Here is an 18,371-nt window from a genome sequence, read left to right as displayed (position 1 = left end):
CGTAGAGGAACGTGGAAAGGATACAGTGGAGGATGAGAGTTGTGACTTTTTCTCAGTTTTCCGCCAACCTAAATGTATATGTGTGTCGTTTAATTAAGACGAACATCAATGAATGCAAAGGAGCAGAGTGCTTCCTCAGTGCACTTTTACTGTGAACACAGAGTATAGCCTGTGTTCACTATAACCAGAAAAGAATGAGAAATAGGCTGCAAACAATTTTAATTAACTTCTTAATATTCTTTGGAGAAAAGATAAATCAAACTTTCAAAAAATGCAATTTTTAAGATTGTATTCCAATTTGTAATGCCAAGAAGCCTCTTTCAGGTTTTTCTGTAGACATGTTAAGTCCACTGACAGCCAATACCATTACATTTTAGTTGCACTAGGCCCTATTTTGAGAGTTCACAAATGGCTGTTAACGTTTGGCATATGATGTGTGAGATTTGCTTATCTTCATTTTTCAAAAAATGACAGATTTGGGACTTTGGGGGCAGTGCTACTTGTGTTTTTGTTTAAATGTATTGTTTAAATGGGGGTGAGATGAAGACTGAACAAAAGTGAGACATGGGCGTTTAAGTTAGTGTTAAGACACCCTGTAGGAGTGTCTGGATTCAGTTCCCAGCGGTAATCTCAATTCCATTTTCCTGCTAACATGTACCCTGGTTTCCCTGTGGAAGACATGGATTGAGTTTGCAGCTCCAAACTTCAGGCCAGCCCCAAACATTGTTTACCCTTGGAGACTGAGCTGTCTCACTCTTAATGTCTCCCTATGAAATAAGAAAGTAGAATGATTAATAAATAATACATGTTCAGTGTGTTAAGCTGGAGGATTCAGTAATAGGAAGATAATACTATTTTTTGCTTTGCTATATAATCCCACTCTAAATAAAGATGAGTTTATTATTTATAACTTGTGATTTATAAAGTCCCACTCTAAATAACTCTCAGGATTGATTTTTAATTTCTTTAAATTTAGGATAGTGAAGTTTTTATTAATGACAAAAAGACAGATAATTCTGAGGTTTTCTGGAATCCAACACCTGACATTAAGCAGTGGAGATTAATAAGGCACACTGTGAAATTTGAAGAACAGGGAGATTTTGAATCGGAGAAGTGAGTATACCATTTTTTATGCTAATTTCATGAACGTCAAAGAATATTCTTTATGTCCATCAGTGGTATGGTCAGTTTTCTCTCTCTTCTATAATATTTCATCCAGTAAAATAGTTTGTAATCTGTGTGATGTGGAAATATGCTTTTTTTTATTAAATTTATTCATTAATTACATTGTATTGTAATTACATAGAATCGGGTTCTTCCCCCCCACCCTCCCCCCATGGTGGGTTCCTCCACCTTGTTGCATAACCATAGTTCAGGAAGTATGCTCTTTTGATGAGTATCAAATAAATGTAATGCAAATCAATTTGTTTTCTACAGCTCAAAACGAAAACTCATCTACCTTACTGTACTTTCTTGCCCTAGCATCTTAAAACATTAAATGAAAAAAACCTTTTTATTGATATAAAATGGTAGAACTAATGATTCGCTGTTTCTACCTGTTTATGCTCACCTGGTGTAGACATGTAGAACTGTAGGGGAATGGAAGTAGGCTCTACTTTTATTCCAGCTTCTGAAACATAAGAAAAATGCACTGACTGTGCATGTACTGGCTTCCAAGGGACGTACATTAGCTGGCTAATAATTAAAGCCAGAATTTCTGTTCTTTAGTGAAGAAATTCTTACTAGATTACTTATACTGTTATACCAAAACTCAGGTATGTATATTGCCCTATTTTATGCTTATGTCTCTCTGTGTTAGAAGAAGGAGGTTTCTGTTAAACATCTTGCTAGGCACTTTGTATATATCAGACTACTTAGCTCTTAGGACACATTATCGCATGCTTATCATTTGTCTCATTGGAACTCAAGTTTATATATTCTTTTCCTTCTGCGCTCAAAATTGAGGTCAGAAATAGAAAAATAATATGTATACCAGTTATAAACATTTTGTTTCAGCTATAACTTTAAATGATATTTTTCATCCAGAGCTAAGCTTTGTCAAGGTATATAATTTTTGAGATGTGTATATAACTCAACATGTTTTAAAAATGAGGAAACTACGCTCAAGAAACCTTAAGGTCTCCAACTGAGATGCAGTAGATCCATCATTTATTCCAAGTCTGTCAGATTTCAGTTTTTGTTCTTTGATTTTGAACATGACGACTTTCCTTATGGATGGGATATAAATGATATACTCTGACTTAACCGATGGCTAAACTTTAGTAGGGGAAATCACTTTACCTCAATAGTCAGGGATTTTCAACACTGTATGTTAAAGTAATCTGGTAAGTACCTTAAGAATTATAACAATTTAAAAAATACTTGAGCCTGCTGCTAAGGAGTCTGATTTAGAAAGTTTTCTGAAAATTCATACATGGAAAGTTGAAAAGTACTGCATTATAATAATGAATCTTTATGAAGCCAAGGAAGTTTAAACAGAATGTTTGAAAATCATCTATGGAGTTTGGTAAAAATGTGAATTCTTGAGCTCTAACTTCATTACATTCCTATCATCTGGAGTCAGTAACATTTGCTACCATATGTTTAAGATTCCATATAATACATTCTCTTGCCAAGAAAAAAAAATCATTTTTTACTCAAAGAATGGAATTTTTCTATTTTGACTCATTCCTAAATGTATGAGCAAAGCGTTTTTAAAGTTTGAGATCTACAGCATTAGACAATAGCAAAACTACAAAGGCATATGGGGGAAATCAGGAGCAATCCTAACAACCTCTTAACAGGAGGTCATGCATAGAGCAGGGGGTACCCCAGAGTGGAGCAGGACAGGAGGAGGCTTGTATCCCAACCCTGAATTCTCCCAGATCCTCACCAAGTTCTAACTGTACGAGCACCGAGGACTACATCCCAGCTGCCAAGGAGACCATGAGAAAATGGAGTGCCTTCGGAGGCCATGAACTCTGAGGTCACCCACCCCCATTTGGATCTACCACATGAGATGGAAGAAGCCCAAATCCTGCCTTGCAGGATCCGAGGTCATCGGAACGACAACCAGGAGCACTGAGTGGTCCGCAGAAACAGAAGAACAATAAACTTCCTTCAGGACTAGGGAGAGGAGCTTTCTCTGGTCCTTGCCTGGTTCCGACTTTGGGTCCCCACCCTCTCTCGTAGTGACCATCAGGATCTCTCCAGAAACCCCTCAAAACAAACAAACAAGCTAGAATAGAGAACAACAAGGAACGCTTAGAAACAGACAGGAAACGGCCAGCGGGGATGCACTTATAACTCACTGGGTGGGACACAAAGATTAGTTACTCCTCACTGGGGTATTGAAGAATTCTCTGTACACCCCTCCTAACACTGTTCATCTAAACTGTTGACATATGTCTTGTTAGAGTTATAGAGTTAGACAACCCGAAAAACAGCCAGGTTCAGCAAAATCATGCTTCAACGCTATGAACTGCTAAAGACTAAAATTAAAATAGACATGAGACAGCTGAATAGTAATCTATAGCCATTTTGAGGTGTATAGAACCCGGTTGTATATAAACTAATAATTGAAATGTCAATGTAGAAATCACAGGATGTGGTTAAGAACTTGTATTCTTTTTTTTTTTTTCTCTCTTTTATCATACTGGTTACTCAGTACCATGTCAACTAATTCCATAACGTTACAAATTGTTACTGATGTAATATCGGGGCTTTTAATTGATCGGGATGATACTCTGCCAGCTCTACCTTCAGACCAGAGATGGTCTCCCCAAGAAACCATTGAACTTATCTGGACAATAAGATGCTGGACTTTATGCTTGGTAGATGCTTGAAATGAAAGAATCTCAACTGAATTTGAACTGTGGTCATGCAACAGGATGGAGGAATCCACGATGGGGGAGGGGGTAAAAAAAAAGTTTGAGATCTAAATAAGCATCATTTTTCTCTCATGAAGATACAAGCCTATCCTGAATTGATTTGATTTTCTGTGCCTTTTTCTCATAATGTGTTTGCATATGTGTTAGACTTTGGCAGCGGGTAACTCGGGCCATAAATGCCAAAGACCAAACTGAAGCTACCCAAGAGAAATACGTCCTGGAAGAAGCTCAAAGGCAAGCAACCAGAGATCGCAAAACAAAAAATGAAGAGTGGACTTGCAAGTTGTTTGAACTTGATCCACTTACAGGAGAATGGCATTACAGGTTTGCAGAGTAAGTAATCAAAGACAATTTTGCGTGTTTTTAATTTATTTGAAAGTCAGAGAGATCGAGACAAATAAAGAGAGCTCCCATCCTGTGGTTCACTCCTCAGATGACAACAGTCCCTAACTGGGACAGAAGCTGAAAGCCAACAACTGCATACCCTGAACCCTCCAAGACTGCAGGATTAGCAGGGCTCTGGTTTCCAGCAGTGGTGTTGAGCCCAGGCAGTCCACTAGGGGATGGAGGGATTCCTACAGGCACCTTAACCACTAAGCCAATTGCCAGCCTTCCTAAAAAGAGTTTAAAAAAATATGTTAACATCATTTGTTGTTTTCATTTCTAAAATATATGTTAGTTGAAGTAGATTTTATTAAACCATAAATTAATGTGAGAATTTGAACTTGATGTTCCATTCATTATAAATTTGACTGCGGTTAGCCTTTAAAATAAACCTAGAACCAGAATATTAGATATGGGAGAAGTCTTAATATTAGCACTATGTTTATAATTGTTAATGCAGATTTAACATTTGAATAGACATTAAACAATGATATATATTTTTGTCATTTAAATAGCACTCGTCCCTGGGACCCACTTAATGATATGATACAGTTTGAAAAAGATGGTGTTATCCAGACCAAAGTGAAGCATCGTACTCCAATGGTATGTAACACAAAGATAACTAGATGTGGCAGGCACATAACTTTGTTAAATCTTCAATAATCTACAGCAACCAACACTTAAAAGTTGGTTTAAAAATTGAAAATCTGGGCCCGGCGGCGTGGCCTAGCGGCTAAAGTCCTCGCCTTGAAAGCCCCGGGATCCCATATGGGCGCCGGTTCTAATCCCGGCAGCTCCACTTCCCATCCAGCTCCCTGCTTGTGGCCTGGGAAAGCAGTTGAGGACGGCCCAATGCATTGGGACACTGCACCCGCATGGGAGACCCGGAAGAGGTTCCAGGTTCCCGGCTTCGGATCGGCACGCATCGGCCCGTTGCGGCTCACTTGGGGAGTGAATCATCGGACGGAAGATCTTCCTCTCTGTCTCTCCTCTGTATATATCTGGCTGTAATAAAATGAATAAATCTTTAAAAAAAAAAAAAAAAAATTGAAAATCTGAGGTGAGTAAAATGGAAGAATATTAACTCCAGGTCTGTGTAATTCCCAAGACATATCAGAGGCAACTTATTTATTTATTACTTAAAGATTTATTTTTATTGGAAAGGCAGATTTACAGAGAGAGGAGATACAGAGAGAAAGATCCTTTATCCTCTGGTTTACTCCCCAAGTAGCTGCAGTGGACAGAGCTGAGCCTATTTGAAGCCAGGAGCTTCTTCCATGTCTCCCATTTGGGTACAGGATCCTAAGGCTTGGGCCATCTGTTTCTGCTTTTCCCAGGCCACAGGCAGGTAGCTGGATGCGAAGTAGAATAAGAGGGACACAAACCAGCACCCATATGGGATCCCAGGGTGTGGAAGGCAAGGATTTACTCATGGAACCATCACACTAAGCCCACATACAACATATTTATAATATACACAAAATGAAAGGAGAAATGAATCAAAATAATTCATTATAGGAAACTCAGCATAAAAGAAAGCAATAATACAGTTATTGAAGGGGAAAAAAGGCCTAAGGCATACAGAAAATATCAAAATGGCAGATTTATACATCCTTCCTTTTCAGTAATTGCTGTACATGTAAATGAATTAAATTCTGAACAAAACTCATATTGACAGAAAGATTGAATATACATGACCAGCTATCTGCTCTCTATAGGGAATTCATAAAAGATGCATTCTTTTCTAGTGCACATAGGACATTCTTTAACACAAGACTTTATACCATATTGTACATCAATACATTCTTTCCAGAATTGATATGGAGTATCCTCTGGTATGGAATGAATCTAGAAATCAATCACAGAAATGAAGATTGAGAAATTTTTTAAAATAGAAGGAAATTAAGCAGTACACTGCTTAAGAAAAACAGTGGGCTAAAGAATAACACAAGAATTAGAGAAAGACACACGAAGTGACTGGAGATCAAAAGTAAAATAGAAAATACTTGGATAAGACAATGGAACACTGCAAAATTTATGGGATATTGCAAACTTAATATTCAGGACTACAGTTGTGAGTACACGTGTCAAAAAGAGAAATCTTAAATTAGTTGGCTAACTTCATGTCATGAGGAAATAGAAAAGAGGAGAGCCAACAAAACAAAAAGCTAAGAGAAGCTGGAAGATAGATGAACGTGGGGATGAGCGGTATGGAGAGTGGAAAAAGTCAGTGAAACCCAAAGTTGCTTGTTTGACAAGATGAGGAAATTGCAAGCCATTGGCTAGCTTAATGAAGATGAAGTAAGTAAGTAAATAAGAGGAAACGACCAAAATCAGAAATAGATATGGGGACATCAGTGAACTTCCAGAAATGAAAGGATTATAAGTGAACATTATTAACAATTTTATGCCAACAAATTAGGTAACCTAAATCAAAAGGAATTTATTTCTGGAAACATAAATGATATAAATTCGCTGAGAAAAAAAGTAGAAAATCTCAACAGAACGATAGCAAATAAAGAATTTGTATCTAATAATACAAAGAATTCAGGACCAGATGGCTTGACTAGTGAATCCTACTAGTCATGTAAGGTAGAACAAACACCACTCCTCAAGCTCTTTTGAAAAGCAAGATAGGAATACTTCATCGCTCCTTCTATAATACCAGCATTGTTCTGATATCATATGGATTCAGAAATCCTCAGCAAAATACTTGTAAACTAAATCTAGCAGCATATTTAAGAGATTGCATGTGACAAAGAGGGATTTACTCCAAGAATGCAAGGAGGATTAGCACAAGGAAGTCAATATAGTGTATCCAGGCAAAGGATTGATGGAACACCTGATCATCTCCATTGATACCATAAAAGTAATGAGCAGGGGCTGGCACCGTAGCATAGCAAGTTCACCTGCACCTGAGGAAGAGCCACCAGGACTAGAACCAGCCCCCATAGGAGATGCTGGTGCTGCTGGAGGAGACTGGAGGAGTCTTAGCCTGCTATACCACAGTGTCATCCCTGGGTGACAGGGCTCTCTATGAAGAAAACCTTCAAAGAATCTACAAAAAAGCTACTAGAGCAAAAGAATTAATTCAACAGTTATAGCTACACTTCAAGATTGGTTGTAATTATATATGCCTGGGAAACAGGAGGGGATGGCCCAGGTCCTTAGGACCCTGCACCTGCGTGGAAGACCCAGAAGAAGCTCCTGGCTCCTGGTTTCGGATTGGCTCAGCTGTGGGCATTGCAATTTGGGGAGTGAATCAGAAGATGGAAGACCTCTCTGTCTTTCCTTCTCTTGTTAAGTCTGCCTCTGCAATAAAAATAAACAAATCTTAAAAAAAAAAAAGTGTGATAGTGACATAAGTGTAAACATACAGACAAGCAAAACCAATATGTGTAGGTGCATTTGTTTTTTACAATGCCCAGATGGGATACTGACACTGTAGGCTGTGGCTTAACTTACTGTGTCACAGCCCTCCCAACCCCACCCCCAGCCACCACTCCCTTGTCATTAGACTTCATCAGTCCTCAGTTTGGACATATTTTAATGATGCATGTGTATATGTGTCATGCACGTGTGAGTGCATACATGCTTAGATTTATTTATTTGAAAGAATTACAAAGAGAGGGAGAGACAAGAGAGGAAGGTCTTCTATCTACTGGTTAGGTAACTCCAGTGGTCAGGACTTTAGTCAGGCTTGAGCTACTACTTAATCTGGGTCTCCCATGTGGGTTGCCGGGGCCCAAGCACTTGGGCCAATTTTTGCTTTCCCAGGAATTTAGCAGGGAGCTAAACCAAAAGCGGAACAGCCAAGGCATGAAATGGTACCAATACGAGATGCTGGTGCTGCAGGGCTAGTAGCTTTCAAAGCAACACCACAACCCTGGTCCCAATAAAGTGGTTTTGCATTCTAAATGTTATGTGTTTGTTCCCAGCATTTGAAATAAGAGTGTGGGCTGAATCTCGAACCTGCCCCAATTTTGTCTTATAGAAATTTTAACTACCTGAATAGATTTTACAAAATTACTTCCAGAAACAATTGGGGTAATCTGTATTAGAACTATCATCAGATAAGAACAGAATGCAAATTTTATGATTACTGGTTCTCATTTGCTAAGTATGTGGGTTATCTTGCCTTTCTTGTCCTAGTTCACACTCTTGCATTTTAGGTTTTCAGATTTAGTACTGATGGACAGTATTGCAAATATATTTTTGAGAAAGAGCTTAAAACTTCTTATTCTAAGCAAAAATTAGTCCTAATTGATGATGTGATTTATTTTTAAATCTTGTGCATTCACTTAAATACTTCCAGTAAGTCTAAATAATGTTTACAAAGTAATGCTGTCATTTATACTTTCTGTATTATCCATATATTATTAAAATAAGTAATTCTGGTGAATTCCCAACATTATTCAGTGGGAGTATTTTAAACATTGAGAACAAATTAAGTATGATTTTTAAAGCACTGCTATTTAGCATTCTCCAAGAGAACCTTCCTAGTGTAATTAAAGAAGTTGAGGAGGGTGGATTCTATATTCATATTTGTTCAATATGCATATAAATGTATCTGGAAAGACATTGTAATAATAGCAATGGTTGCCTATTTGGTGGGAGAAAGATTAAGCAGATAGAGTTGAGGAGAGAGAGGGGAACTCTTCTTTGTGTGTGTGTGTGTGTGTGTGTGTGTGTGTGTGTATGTGTGAGTTAAAGATTTATTTTACTTGAAAATTTTACTAGAGAGCGAAAAGAGGGCAAGACAGAAAGAGATCTTGTGTTCACTGATTCACTCTCCAAATGGCTGCAATGGCTAGAACTGGGTGATCAGAGCTGTGGAGCCTGAAGGTTCTTTGAAGTCTCCCATGTGGGTGCACAGGGCTTGGGGCCATCATCGGCTGCTTTCCCAGGACATTAGCAGGGTGCTGAACTGAAGTGAAGCAACTGGGACTCGAACTGGTGCCCATTGTGGGATGTCAATACCACAGACTGCTGTGACCTCCATTGTGTATTTTTTTGTGTGTCTGCACCAAAATGTTTTTCTAATAAAGTTAAATAAGTTAGTCTGATTATATTAAGTACATAATATCTTATTTGGGAGCTTTTAGATTGTTTCATCACCGTCTTTATTTTAGAATATCATGTCCATGAACAATTTCAATATTTGTGCAGTCTTGTTCTTTAATTATAACATACAGTGCATACTCACAAAACAATGTGATTTATTGCTCAGGTTAGTGTTCCCAAAATGAAGCATAAGCCAACCAGGCAACAGAAGAAAGTGACAAAAGGCTATTCTTCCCCAGAACCCGATATCCAGGACTCATCTGGGAGTGAAGGTAAAAATATTTATTGCAGGTTCTTCATTCTCACACTCTGACTTTAAAAAATATGTATTATTAACTATGATTTATGAAAATGTATTTTCGTATTAACACTAGAAGATATGCAAATATTGGTAGGACAGGGATGGGGTGCAAAAGCTCTTTTAGAGTGTACATAAGTTGCAAGACCAGGTCACAAAACAAAGACTTGTAAAATGAAAAAGAGGAGAGACAAGTAAATATGAACCCCACTGTTAACCTCTAGAAAATTTTTTCTGGTCTCTTGCATTGAATTTAGGAAGCATTGTTTTGAGCTTTGAGCTCATTTCCATGGATCAACAAAGTGTTCAATCTCAGAATAAGTTATTGTCATATCTACAAGTCATAGACAAATAAAAACTGTAAAATTTCATGGCTAGTAGATTAAATAATTGCTTTTCAGTTGATGTGTTGTCTTGAAGTGAATTGAGGTATGATTAAGACTTTTCCCATATCTTAAGTCATAATCTGTACTGGATTTACCCTAAATTGGGGAGAAAATTTTTACCAGAGAGAACACTGAAGGTAAATGAATTATGTAAATACCAGGAAATTAGTAGGAGATAAAGGAATTTAAACAAGCGGGATTTCAGCTCAGTTTGAGGGAAAGTTCTGAAGATTTAGATAAATTATTAGGATTTCTAGTGGGTTATAGCAGTGTTGGTATAGGGTATGGAGTGCTAGGAATACAGCAGTAGAAGAAAAAAGTGAATAAAAATTGAAAAACAGGTGTAAGCAAATGAGCAAGGAATAGGAAAGAGTAATACCTTTCCCAAATTGAAAATTTTAGTTTTGAACTGTTATGTTTGAAACTTCAAAGCATGAAGTATTCACCCTCTGCTAATCTCTAATCCACAAAAAGTAATGCCTAGGAAGACTTTTACTACACAGGAATCATAACATTGAACTGTAGACTGAAGTTAGAATTGAAAATTCGTTTTATTTGTCTTTTTAGCTCAATCAGTGAAACCAAATACCAGAAGGAAGAAAGGGATAGAGCTGGGAGACATTCAGAGTTCCATCGAATCTATAAAACAAACCCAGGAAGAGATTAAAAGGTAAAGTATGATGGTAATAACTATTCTTTCAGTCCAGAGCAGTAGTTAATCCTGTTGTGAGGAGTCTAAGTATCTTATTTTTTATTACAAGTTCTTTTCACAGGTAAGAATTCCAAACAGTGCCATTAATCTAATATAGGTGACAGCAAGATTTCTGGTAAAAGAGAGTGAATGTACATTCAGGCACAACTGTGGACAACCCCACACAGACACCCATCATGAGTGGGCCAGATAGTTGCCCATAAGGATAGTCAGAAGAGGCCAGAAAAAGACCCATAAGCCAAGTCCAGGAGGCTGCTCCCAAGTGGAGCCGTCTCTTGTGAGATAGCAGGTGGTACCCTAATTTAATATACAAATAAGGTGGAGTTGAGTATGGGATATAGGTATAATGCAGTGCTACACAGAAATTACAAGAAAGTAGTCTCTCAGTTTCATTTATTCTTAATCTTCCTGCCTAGTCCCCTTTTCCCCCATGTTACTGTTACCTAGGAAATCACACTTTTATTACACTGCTAAACTAAGAACCTTTGCCTCTCTTCCTGATGTCTGAAACTTAGGAAGCTCTTCAAGCACTAAAATACTGGGGGAAAGGGACGCTGACTTTTTTTTCTCTGTGACAGAACAGCTGAAATACTCTTCTGATGCTGTAGCATGCTATAGCAGTTGGGTTGGATGCGGAGGTGGGGCTCTTTCTGAGAAAGTTAACAAAGGTTTCTGTAGTCACCTTTGTGCATGGCTAATTATTTGAAATTCACCAGTGGTTGGAATATTGAAATATTTTCTTAACATTGGGTAAAAAGCCACTGCTCCTCTTACAGTTCAAGATCTCTCTCCCTACACAGGACACCTTGATTTAGCCCTGAAGGTTCCTTATGGGCAAGGGTGCTGCGCAAGAGATGTTTAGATTGGTTGCTTCCCATGTTTTATGAGTTGTTGATGTTTAAGATTAGTCCCCCTGCTTTTGTGCATTTAGCACTCAGTGCTAGATGGTCCTGACATCGAGGAAAAGAAACTGTCCATTTTGGCGGGCCTAGTGATTTGCCCATACCTGTTTTGTAGTTCTTGTGTCCTGCCATTTCCCTGCATCTCTCCCCACACTCTAGTTCTGTAAGGCACATCACATCTTTCAAAATATTTTGTGCTCTTTATAATCTTTTCATCTTTGCCCATACTGAATCCCCCTTTTAAACTACATGTCTTCCTGGTCTGCCCATCAAAAAATCTGTTTATCTTTCAGAATTAGACTCAGATACTAACTTATCAGTCACTTGCCCTGCTCCTTAGAGTTATTTCATCCCTTAGTATAGCTTGTATGACTTTTGTACACTTGGGAGATTAGGGAGTTGTTACTATGCATGTCTGTCCATCTGACTGGCCTGTGAGATGCTTTGTAGCAAGCAACATGTATCTTGCATATGCTGGTATCACCAGCCCTTATATAAAGTATTCAGGATTCCAAATATAATTATATTTGTATGATTATCTATATTGGTAATGCATGCTAATAGTAGAAATTTTAAAAAAGAAATGGTACTTTACAACCCTTCTACTTTTAAGCCCCTAGCACTTTAAATAGCATCGAATAGAGTAAGCTCATTTTGTGGACAAATTCACATTTTATTTTTGTTCACCTGTGGAATGTCAATACAGAACATACATTAATTGGAAATGTCATGAAATCTGTTGTTAATTTTTCACCCAGGGGAATTTTGGATTTTCTTTGATTCTCATCCCTATTTACCAAAAGCAAAAATAATCTTTTTTGAGCCAACTAGGAATCAAAGTTTTGTGGGTTTTTTTTTTTTTTTTTTTTTTTTTTTTTAGGATTTATTTGCTTAACTGAAAGAATTACAGAGAGAGAGAGTGAGAGACAGAGATCTTCCATCTGCTAGTTCCTTTTCCATATGGCTGTGTCAGGTCAAAATCAGGAGCTTCTTCCAGGTCTCACACACCGGATGACAGGGGCCCAAATACTTGAGCGATCTTCCCCTAACTTCCCAGGCCATTCGCAGGAAGCTAGATTGGAAGTGGATACTGGGACATGAAGGAGCACCCATACAAGATACTGGCACTGCAGGTGGCAGCTTTAGTTAATATGCCCCAACAGCTCCCAAAGTATTAGTTTCAGAATCACTATTGTCACAGAGAAGGTGATATGTTTCCACATTATCAGTTGTTTTGATGCATATTATTTAGGTATTTGTTAAAGTGTGGAATTTAGACCAAGACAAAAACTAATTACAACATCACATGGTGTAATACACTTCCTATTCAGGTAATAGTAATTGAATTTGTTATTTAAAATGTGATCACATATTCTGTAACCATGTAATGTCAAATAGTTCTGTGATGACATTATATAATTTTTTGTTTTTTATTTTTGTAGAAATATTCTGGCTCTTCGAAATCATTTTGTTTCCAGCACACCTGCCACAGATTATTTTCTGCAACAAAAAGACTACTTCATCATTTTCCTCCTGATTTTGTTTCAAGTCATAATAAACTTCATGTTTAAGTAGAAGTTCTCTACAGTGGAATCAGTGAACTAGAACATTTGATTTGGCCTGGGACCAGTGTTGAAGTTGGTTTGGTCTTTATTAAAACATCGCAATATTTTGGAAAAAGAAAACCTAGAGGACAAATGTAGAGGTGGTGACCTTTCAGATGTTTTATCCTGAACCTGAAACAAGAGCTATCCTGTTATTAAACTGATCTCTGTGTTAAGTGCCAGGACATTTCTAGCTTTTGTGAGAATGTGTCAACATGTGAGTATAATACATCCACATGTACACACAGTTGTCTCTTACATACTCTTACGTAAGATAGTCTTGTGTTCTGTAGTATGTTCTAAGATATAATGTTAACATTGTTCGTAACATAAATGCTATCGATCTTATAAATATAGGGGTAGTAATATTTTTCTTCACAAAACTTTAATCAGTAAGGATTAAGGGCTGGGGAATGATGGAATAATAGACATAATTCAGGCTATTGTATGGTGATATCATCGCTGAAGCACCCAACTCAATTGTCTTCAGAGAAACAGCAAGAAAAAAGTATTGAATGGTCAAAATTAATATATTGAAAAAGGTTGCAAATTGCTTTTCAAAAAGTTTACACAAGATTTTTTAACCCCTTAGAATTTAATTTAATATTTATACAGGTATATATATATATACATATGTGTATTTCAGTCTAAAAAAATGGTGTGTAGCTACTTGGATCTGTTGATTATAATACCACGTAAAGCACCTGCTGAAAAAAGTGTGGTAAAAAGTGATTGCTGTCCTTTTTTTTCCCTTTTACTTTTGTTAGTTCAATTGGTCCATAACATAGACCAAAACTTAGAGATATTTATAAAGCATATGAAATGCTAACAATTGTGTTTTCATTATGATAAACTCACTATAGCTTTCATTTACACCCTCGTGTGTTCAGTGAATAAGTAGAGTGAAAAAATGGTAACCAATATTTTACTTCAAAAGCCAAAAAGAGAAAAGCAATAAGAAAAGACATTCTGTGGTGGCCTTTATGTCTACAACAAAATTGGTTTCTTTACAATGTGCAATACATTGAGCATCTAAGAAGAGTACCAAGTACTGACCTTTTTATACATCCCACTCTGTTCCTAGTAAATTAAATCTGTAACAAAAATCACACATCTCTAAAGTTTTTGTGCAGCCTTGGGCATACTTTCTAAAGTTTTGTTTCTTCAGCTTTTGCATTAACACAGTCCTGAAAAGAAACTGTACAAAGATAGTTATGTCTAGGAACATTCTGTCCTAAAATACATAGTAGAATCCTGAAAGGATAGATTTTGGTGTGATTATTAATGTCAGTGAAGATCAATAATTACCCTGGCTGCATTTCCTTTGAAAAGAAACATGAGACACTGGTTAAATTACAATCAAATGCTAATTAAATGCCATGATAAATATGGAATTGAGAGATGTTTGCTAAATTGTAAGAATGGAAAATGAGAAAATCTGCCTTTTGCCCCTAACCCTTAGGTTTCTATAAAGAGCTACTTTTGTGGTGTTAGTGGCGTATTCCATATATACATGTGAATTTTTTTAATTGGTAAAAGCATAACTAAAATGTTCCTTTGCCTGGTGTTTTCACGACTACAATAGAAAATGGTCAGGTGATTTTGGTTCTGTATTTTGTCACTATAATTTTTGTATTCACATTATGTTACCTATGTTATGCTCAAATGCCTACTCTTTGAAGTATAATATTTTGTAAATAATGTACAATTTGATATTTTTTATGGTTTAAATTATATTATATACAAGTTGATTGGCTGATTACAAAAATTGCTTCCTTTTTGAATCCTGAAAATTTAGAAAGTTTCTGTTGGTGACCTGCCTTAGGATTTTGGTCTTAACCTACTTATATGTTACATTTAATTCAGCCTAAATAGTGTTTTGTTTGTATAGATACAAGACTGGAGGGGTTGTTATCTTCTTTTTTTAAAGTTGCTTTACTCAGTTATTATGGGTTCTTATCCAAGGAGTCAAGAACTATTTGATATGAAAGAGCAGGGTTATTCGTGACTGTTTGTATACACTAAAAGCATACACTAACCTAATAGTCCTCTTATGCTTTTAGTTGTGTAAGTTCCTTTCTACAAGGTGAACACAAAACTCAGGAATTGGTGGCTTAATTTTAGATCAGTGCTAACTTACATTAGGCTTAGTATGTCAATCCTTTGAGACACAAAATCAATGCTGTATTTAGCCGTAATAGGTGACTTTGTTCCTTTCCTGAGATCAGTTTTTATTCACAAATGGATTCTAAATGTGACTTACAGCTTCCAATTGTCTAAGAGCCTCATGATGGTTTCTAGGACTTAAGACCTTATGACCATGTCTTTTTCATTTATCAAAAATTTATTTTCTCATGAAAATTTAGATATTACTGATATGTGCATTTCTGTTTTAGCTGTTAGATGTACTGTGCTTCAGTTATTCAACATTTAGTGAGATGTTACCAGCCCAGGAAAAGACAAGAAACAGGGCATTGTGGAATGTTAAATTTCAGCAATATAGTTAACTCATATTTCATGTCATTACTTTTTTGGTATCACTTATAAAGGTACAGTTTATAATCTTTGTTACAGCTCTGTTGGCAACTGCATTCCATTGAAAAGTTGGCCTTGTGTCAAATACCACCATCATTTTGATATTTATGCTTTTGTGCCTTTAAGAGAATATTTTTTGTCATTTTTGTGTTACGGAACTGTAATTTGATTCAAAGTGTTTATAGGCTTAACTGTCATAAAAAGGTCATTTCTCTATGTCACTTTATTTCCTTTTCTATAGCTATACTATATTTAAACAGTAATGCTGTACTTTTATAAGGGTTTGTCTATTTGTCTATTTCAAATATATTCTTACTCTCAGACATCATTGAAGTAGATTTGTCAGATTATTCTGAGTATTGTAAACAGTGCCTTTTCGATGGAATTTACACTGTTTTGGGTGTCAACTTGTGCCATATACACACAATTTTGTGGAAGGCAGTTTTAGCTTTTTGAAGAATAGCTTAGTCAAAATTTAACAAAACACATATGTAAAATTCCATCTTTCAAAAGTCTGGCATTTCTAGTAAGTGATGAATAGTTTTTTGTTTGCTTAATATACAGTGATGATGGCATTATTGATGGTCATAAATGCTTATTATTCTGAATCATGTTAAATGTATAGAAACAAAATATTAGCATTTATGCAAATTTTCCAATTTGAGCCAATAGAGGAAATCCCACAAAAATCAGTAAGTTTACATTTCGACTTTTATTGACTTAAGTATAAAATAAAACTCATTAAAATGTATAATCTGCCACCATTATGTAATTTGTTTTTTGTTCTAACTATGAATTTTGTGTATTTAATTTACTTTTTATTTCATTTAACTACTGTCTGGCTTTGTTAGTTTTAAATTGAAGGTAGACTGTTAAATTGTATAGGACCAGTATTTTCTTAATATGATTAACATACTTAGAAGAGTCACAAGAAGCCCATGACAAAATGAATGTGAATACACTTTCTGGGATACTTAGAAATTTTTATCTTAATGCACTTATCATGTGAAAATTGTTTCACATCATGTTAAAATTTTTTTGAAAGAAAAATGCCATGAAACAAACTGATGAGCCACAAAATTTCAGTTATGTTTTTCTTCTTTTAGCATGATAAAGATGCATCGTAAGTTTAAATTTTGTTTAATGGCCATTTAAAAATTCAAGCACTACCACTGGTCAGTTTTGTATGATAGAATTACAGTATGTTACCTACAGTGTAAGTACAGCACACTGTCCATTCTTTTTCCTTAAGGTGCATAGTAAATGTACAGATAGTCCTAGGCAACTGTTTTGTAATGTATTGTTTCTTATCTATTATTCCTAACCTGTTAAAAAATGTTTGCAGCAAGGAAAAAAACTGAACTTTTTCTAATGACCTGTCAAATTATGCTAACTTCTAGTAGACATTCTAAATAAAATTTTTAAAAAGAGCCACCTGTGACCAAATGACTTGTTAATGACAGGTAACGACTAAATTACTTAGTGCTAATTTTTTTCAATTTTCTCCCTCTCTTTTTCTGTGAGAGAGAGTGTGTGTGTGTGTGTGTGTGTGTGTGTAGTTTGTTTCAAAAGGCTTGTCATGAAAAGGGATTTGACACACTGTCTATACTTTGTACTTACCTAATGCTTTTCATTCTTTTTTGAATCCTTGTACATAAAGAATGTGAGGCTTTGAGAAGCTAAGAAACTCCAAACTACACAGTAACATTAATTCACTATTAGTACAAGAGTATTAAGTTTGAATCCATGTTTCCACGGTATACTTAAATAGAATTCTGATCATGCCACTTTACTAGCTAAAGATTTGGACTAATCCACTGATTGAATCTATAATTTAATCTCATGATAATGAGCAGAACTAGGAAAAATCAATCTTACCACTAAAGATGTATATTAAACTCACCTGGAAAACAAAAACAACTTTCTCGGTCAAACTACTTGTTAGTTCCTAAGAAGTCAAATGAATTAAGAAGCCACTGCTCCAGAGTATTCGTCCACCATCCTCTTGTTCTTATTCTCCTTCAAGATCCACTTGCTACTACCTGTTGTGGGCTTATCTTAAGTGGGAAGAAGAAAAAGAAAGGCCTACATGTTTTTCTTACCCTGTGAAAAGGAGTAAGGAAAACCCTTCCATGTTCAACCTCTATGAAATACTGGCCAGGTCATTTTCTTCCTTATATTTGGAGTCTAGTAGCTGTTATGTGCTGTGCTGTTACACAAAATGAATCTTTGGCATCTTAGAAAATATCCCTGTCTTGAAAAGATGTGCCAGGAGAGTGGTCTGGTGCAGTAATGTAGGGTAGTACAGTATACTGTGCTCCAGTACTGTGGAAACATTCTCCACCTCTTCAAAACCTTCGAGTTTTTACATGTCATTCCGTTACTAAAAAGCAAAAAGTAAGACCCAAAGATGTCTGCCGACTGTCGGAGCTGACAGAACAAACCCAGTTTTGAATCCAAGGCCTATGCTCCTACGCGCAGGTGCTAGTAGTACTTTTTATCCTTGGGCTGTATCCAGTAATCATAGGCTGGGGTATTTTTAAAGCATTCTATTGACCATCCCTGTGGCTTGCTAATGGATTTCAGTTTTCACTTC

General features: G+C 36.3%; 1 protein-coding gene across 8 annotated transcripts in view; it reads left to right on the top strand.

Moving 5' to 3' along the window:
* The window catches only part of OSBPL8 (oxysterol binding protein like 8), a 151,631-nt gene extending 134,426 nt beyond the window's left edge, over window positions 1-17,205 (top strand). For all 8 annotated transcript variants that reach the window (XM_058673198.1, XM_058673197.1, XM_058673195.1 and 5 more), the window contains 6 exons: window positions 977-1,113; window positions 4,038-4,223; window positions 4,790-4,877; window positions 9,505-9,610; window positions 10,590-10,692; window positions 13,079-17,205. In XM_058673198.1, coding sequence (XP_058529181.1) covers window positions 977-1,113; window positions 4,038-4,223; window positions 4,790-4,877; window positions 9,505-9,610; window positions 10,590-10,692; window positions 13,079-13,211 — 753 coding nt within the window. In that variant the 3' untranslated portion in view covers window positions 13,212-17,205. The remainder of the gene's footprint in view (window positions 1-976; window positions 1,114-4,037; window positions 4,224-4,789; window positions 4,878-9,504; window positions 9,611-10,589; window positions 10,693-13,078) is intronic.
* The last annotated feature ends 1,166 nt before the right edge of the window (window positions 17,206-18,371 follow it).

The sequence above is a fragment of the Ochotona princeps genome, chromosome 15, assembly GCF_030435755.1.
Source record: "Ochotona princeps isolate mOchPri1 chromosome 15, mOchPri1.hap1, whole genome shotgun sequence".
Taxonomy (NCBI): Eukaryota; Metazoa; Chordata; class Mammalia; order Lagomorpha; family Ochotonidae; genus Ochotona; species Ochotona princeps.
Note: the sequence above shows the minus strand (reverse complement) of the source record. Positions and strands in the feature narration are given on the sequence as shown.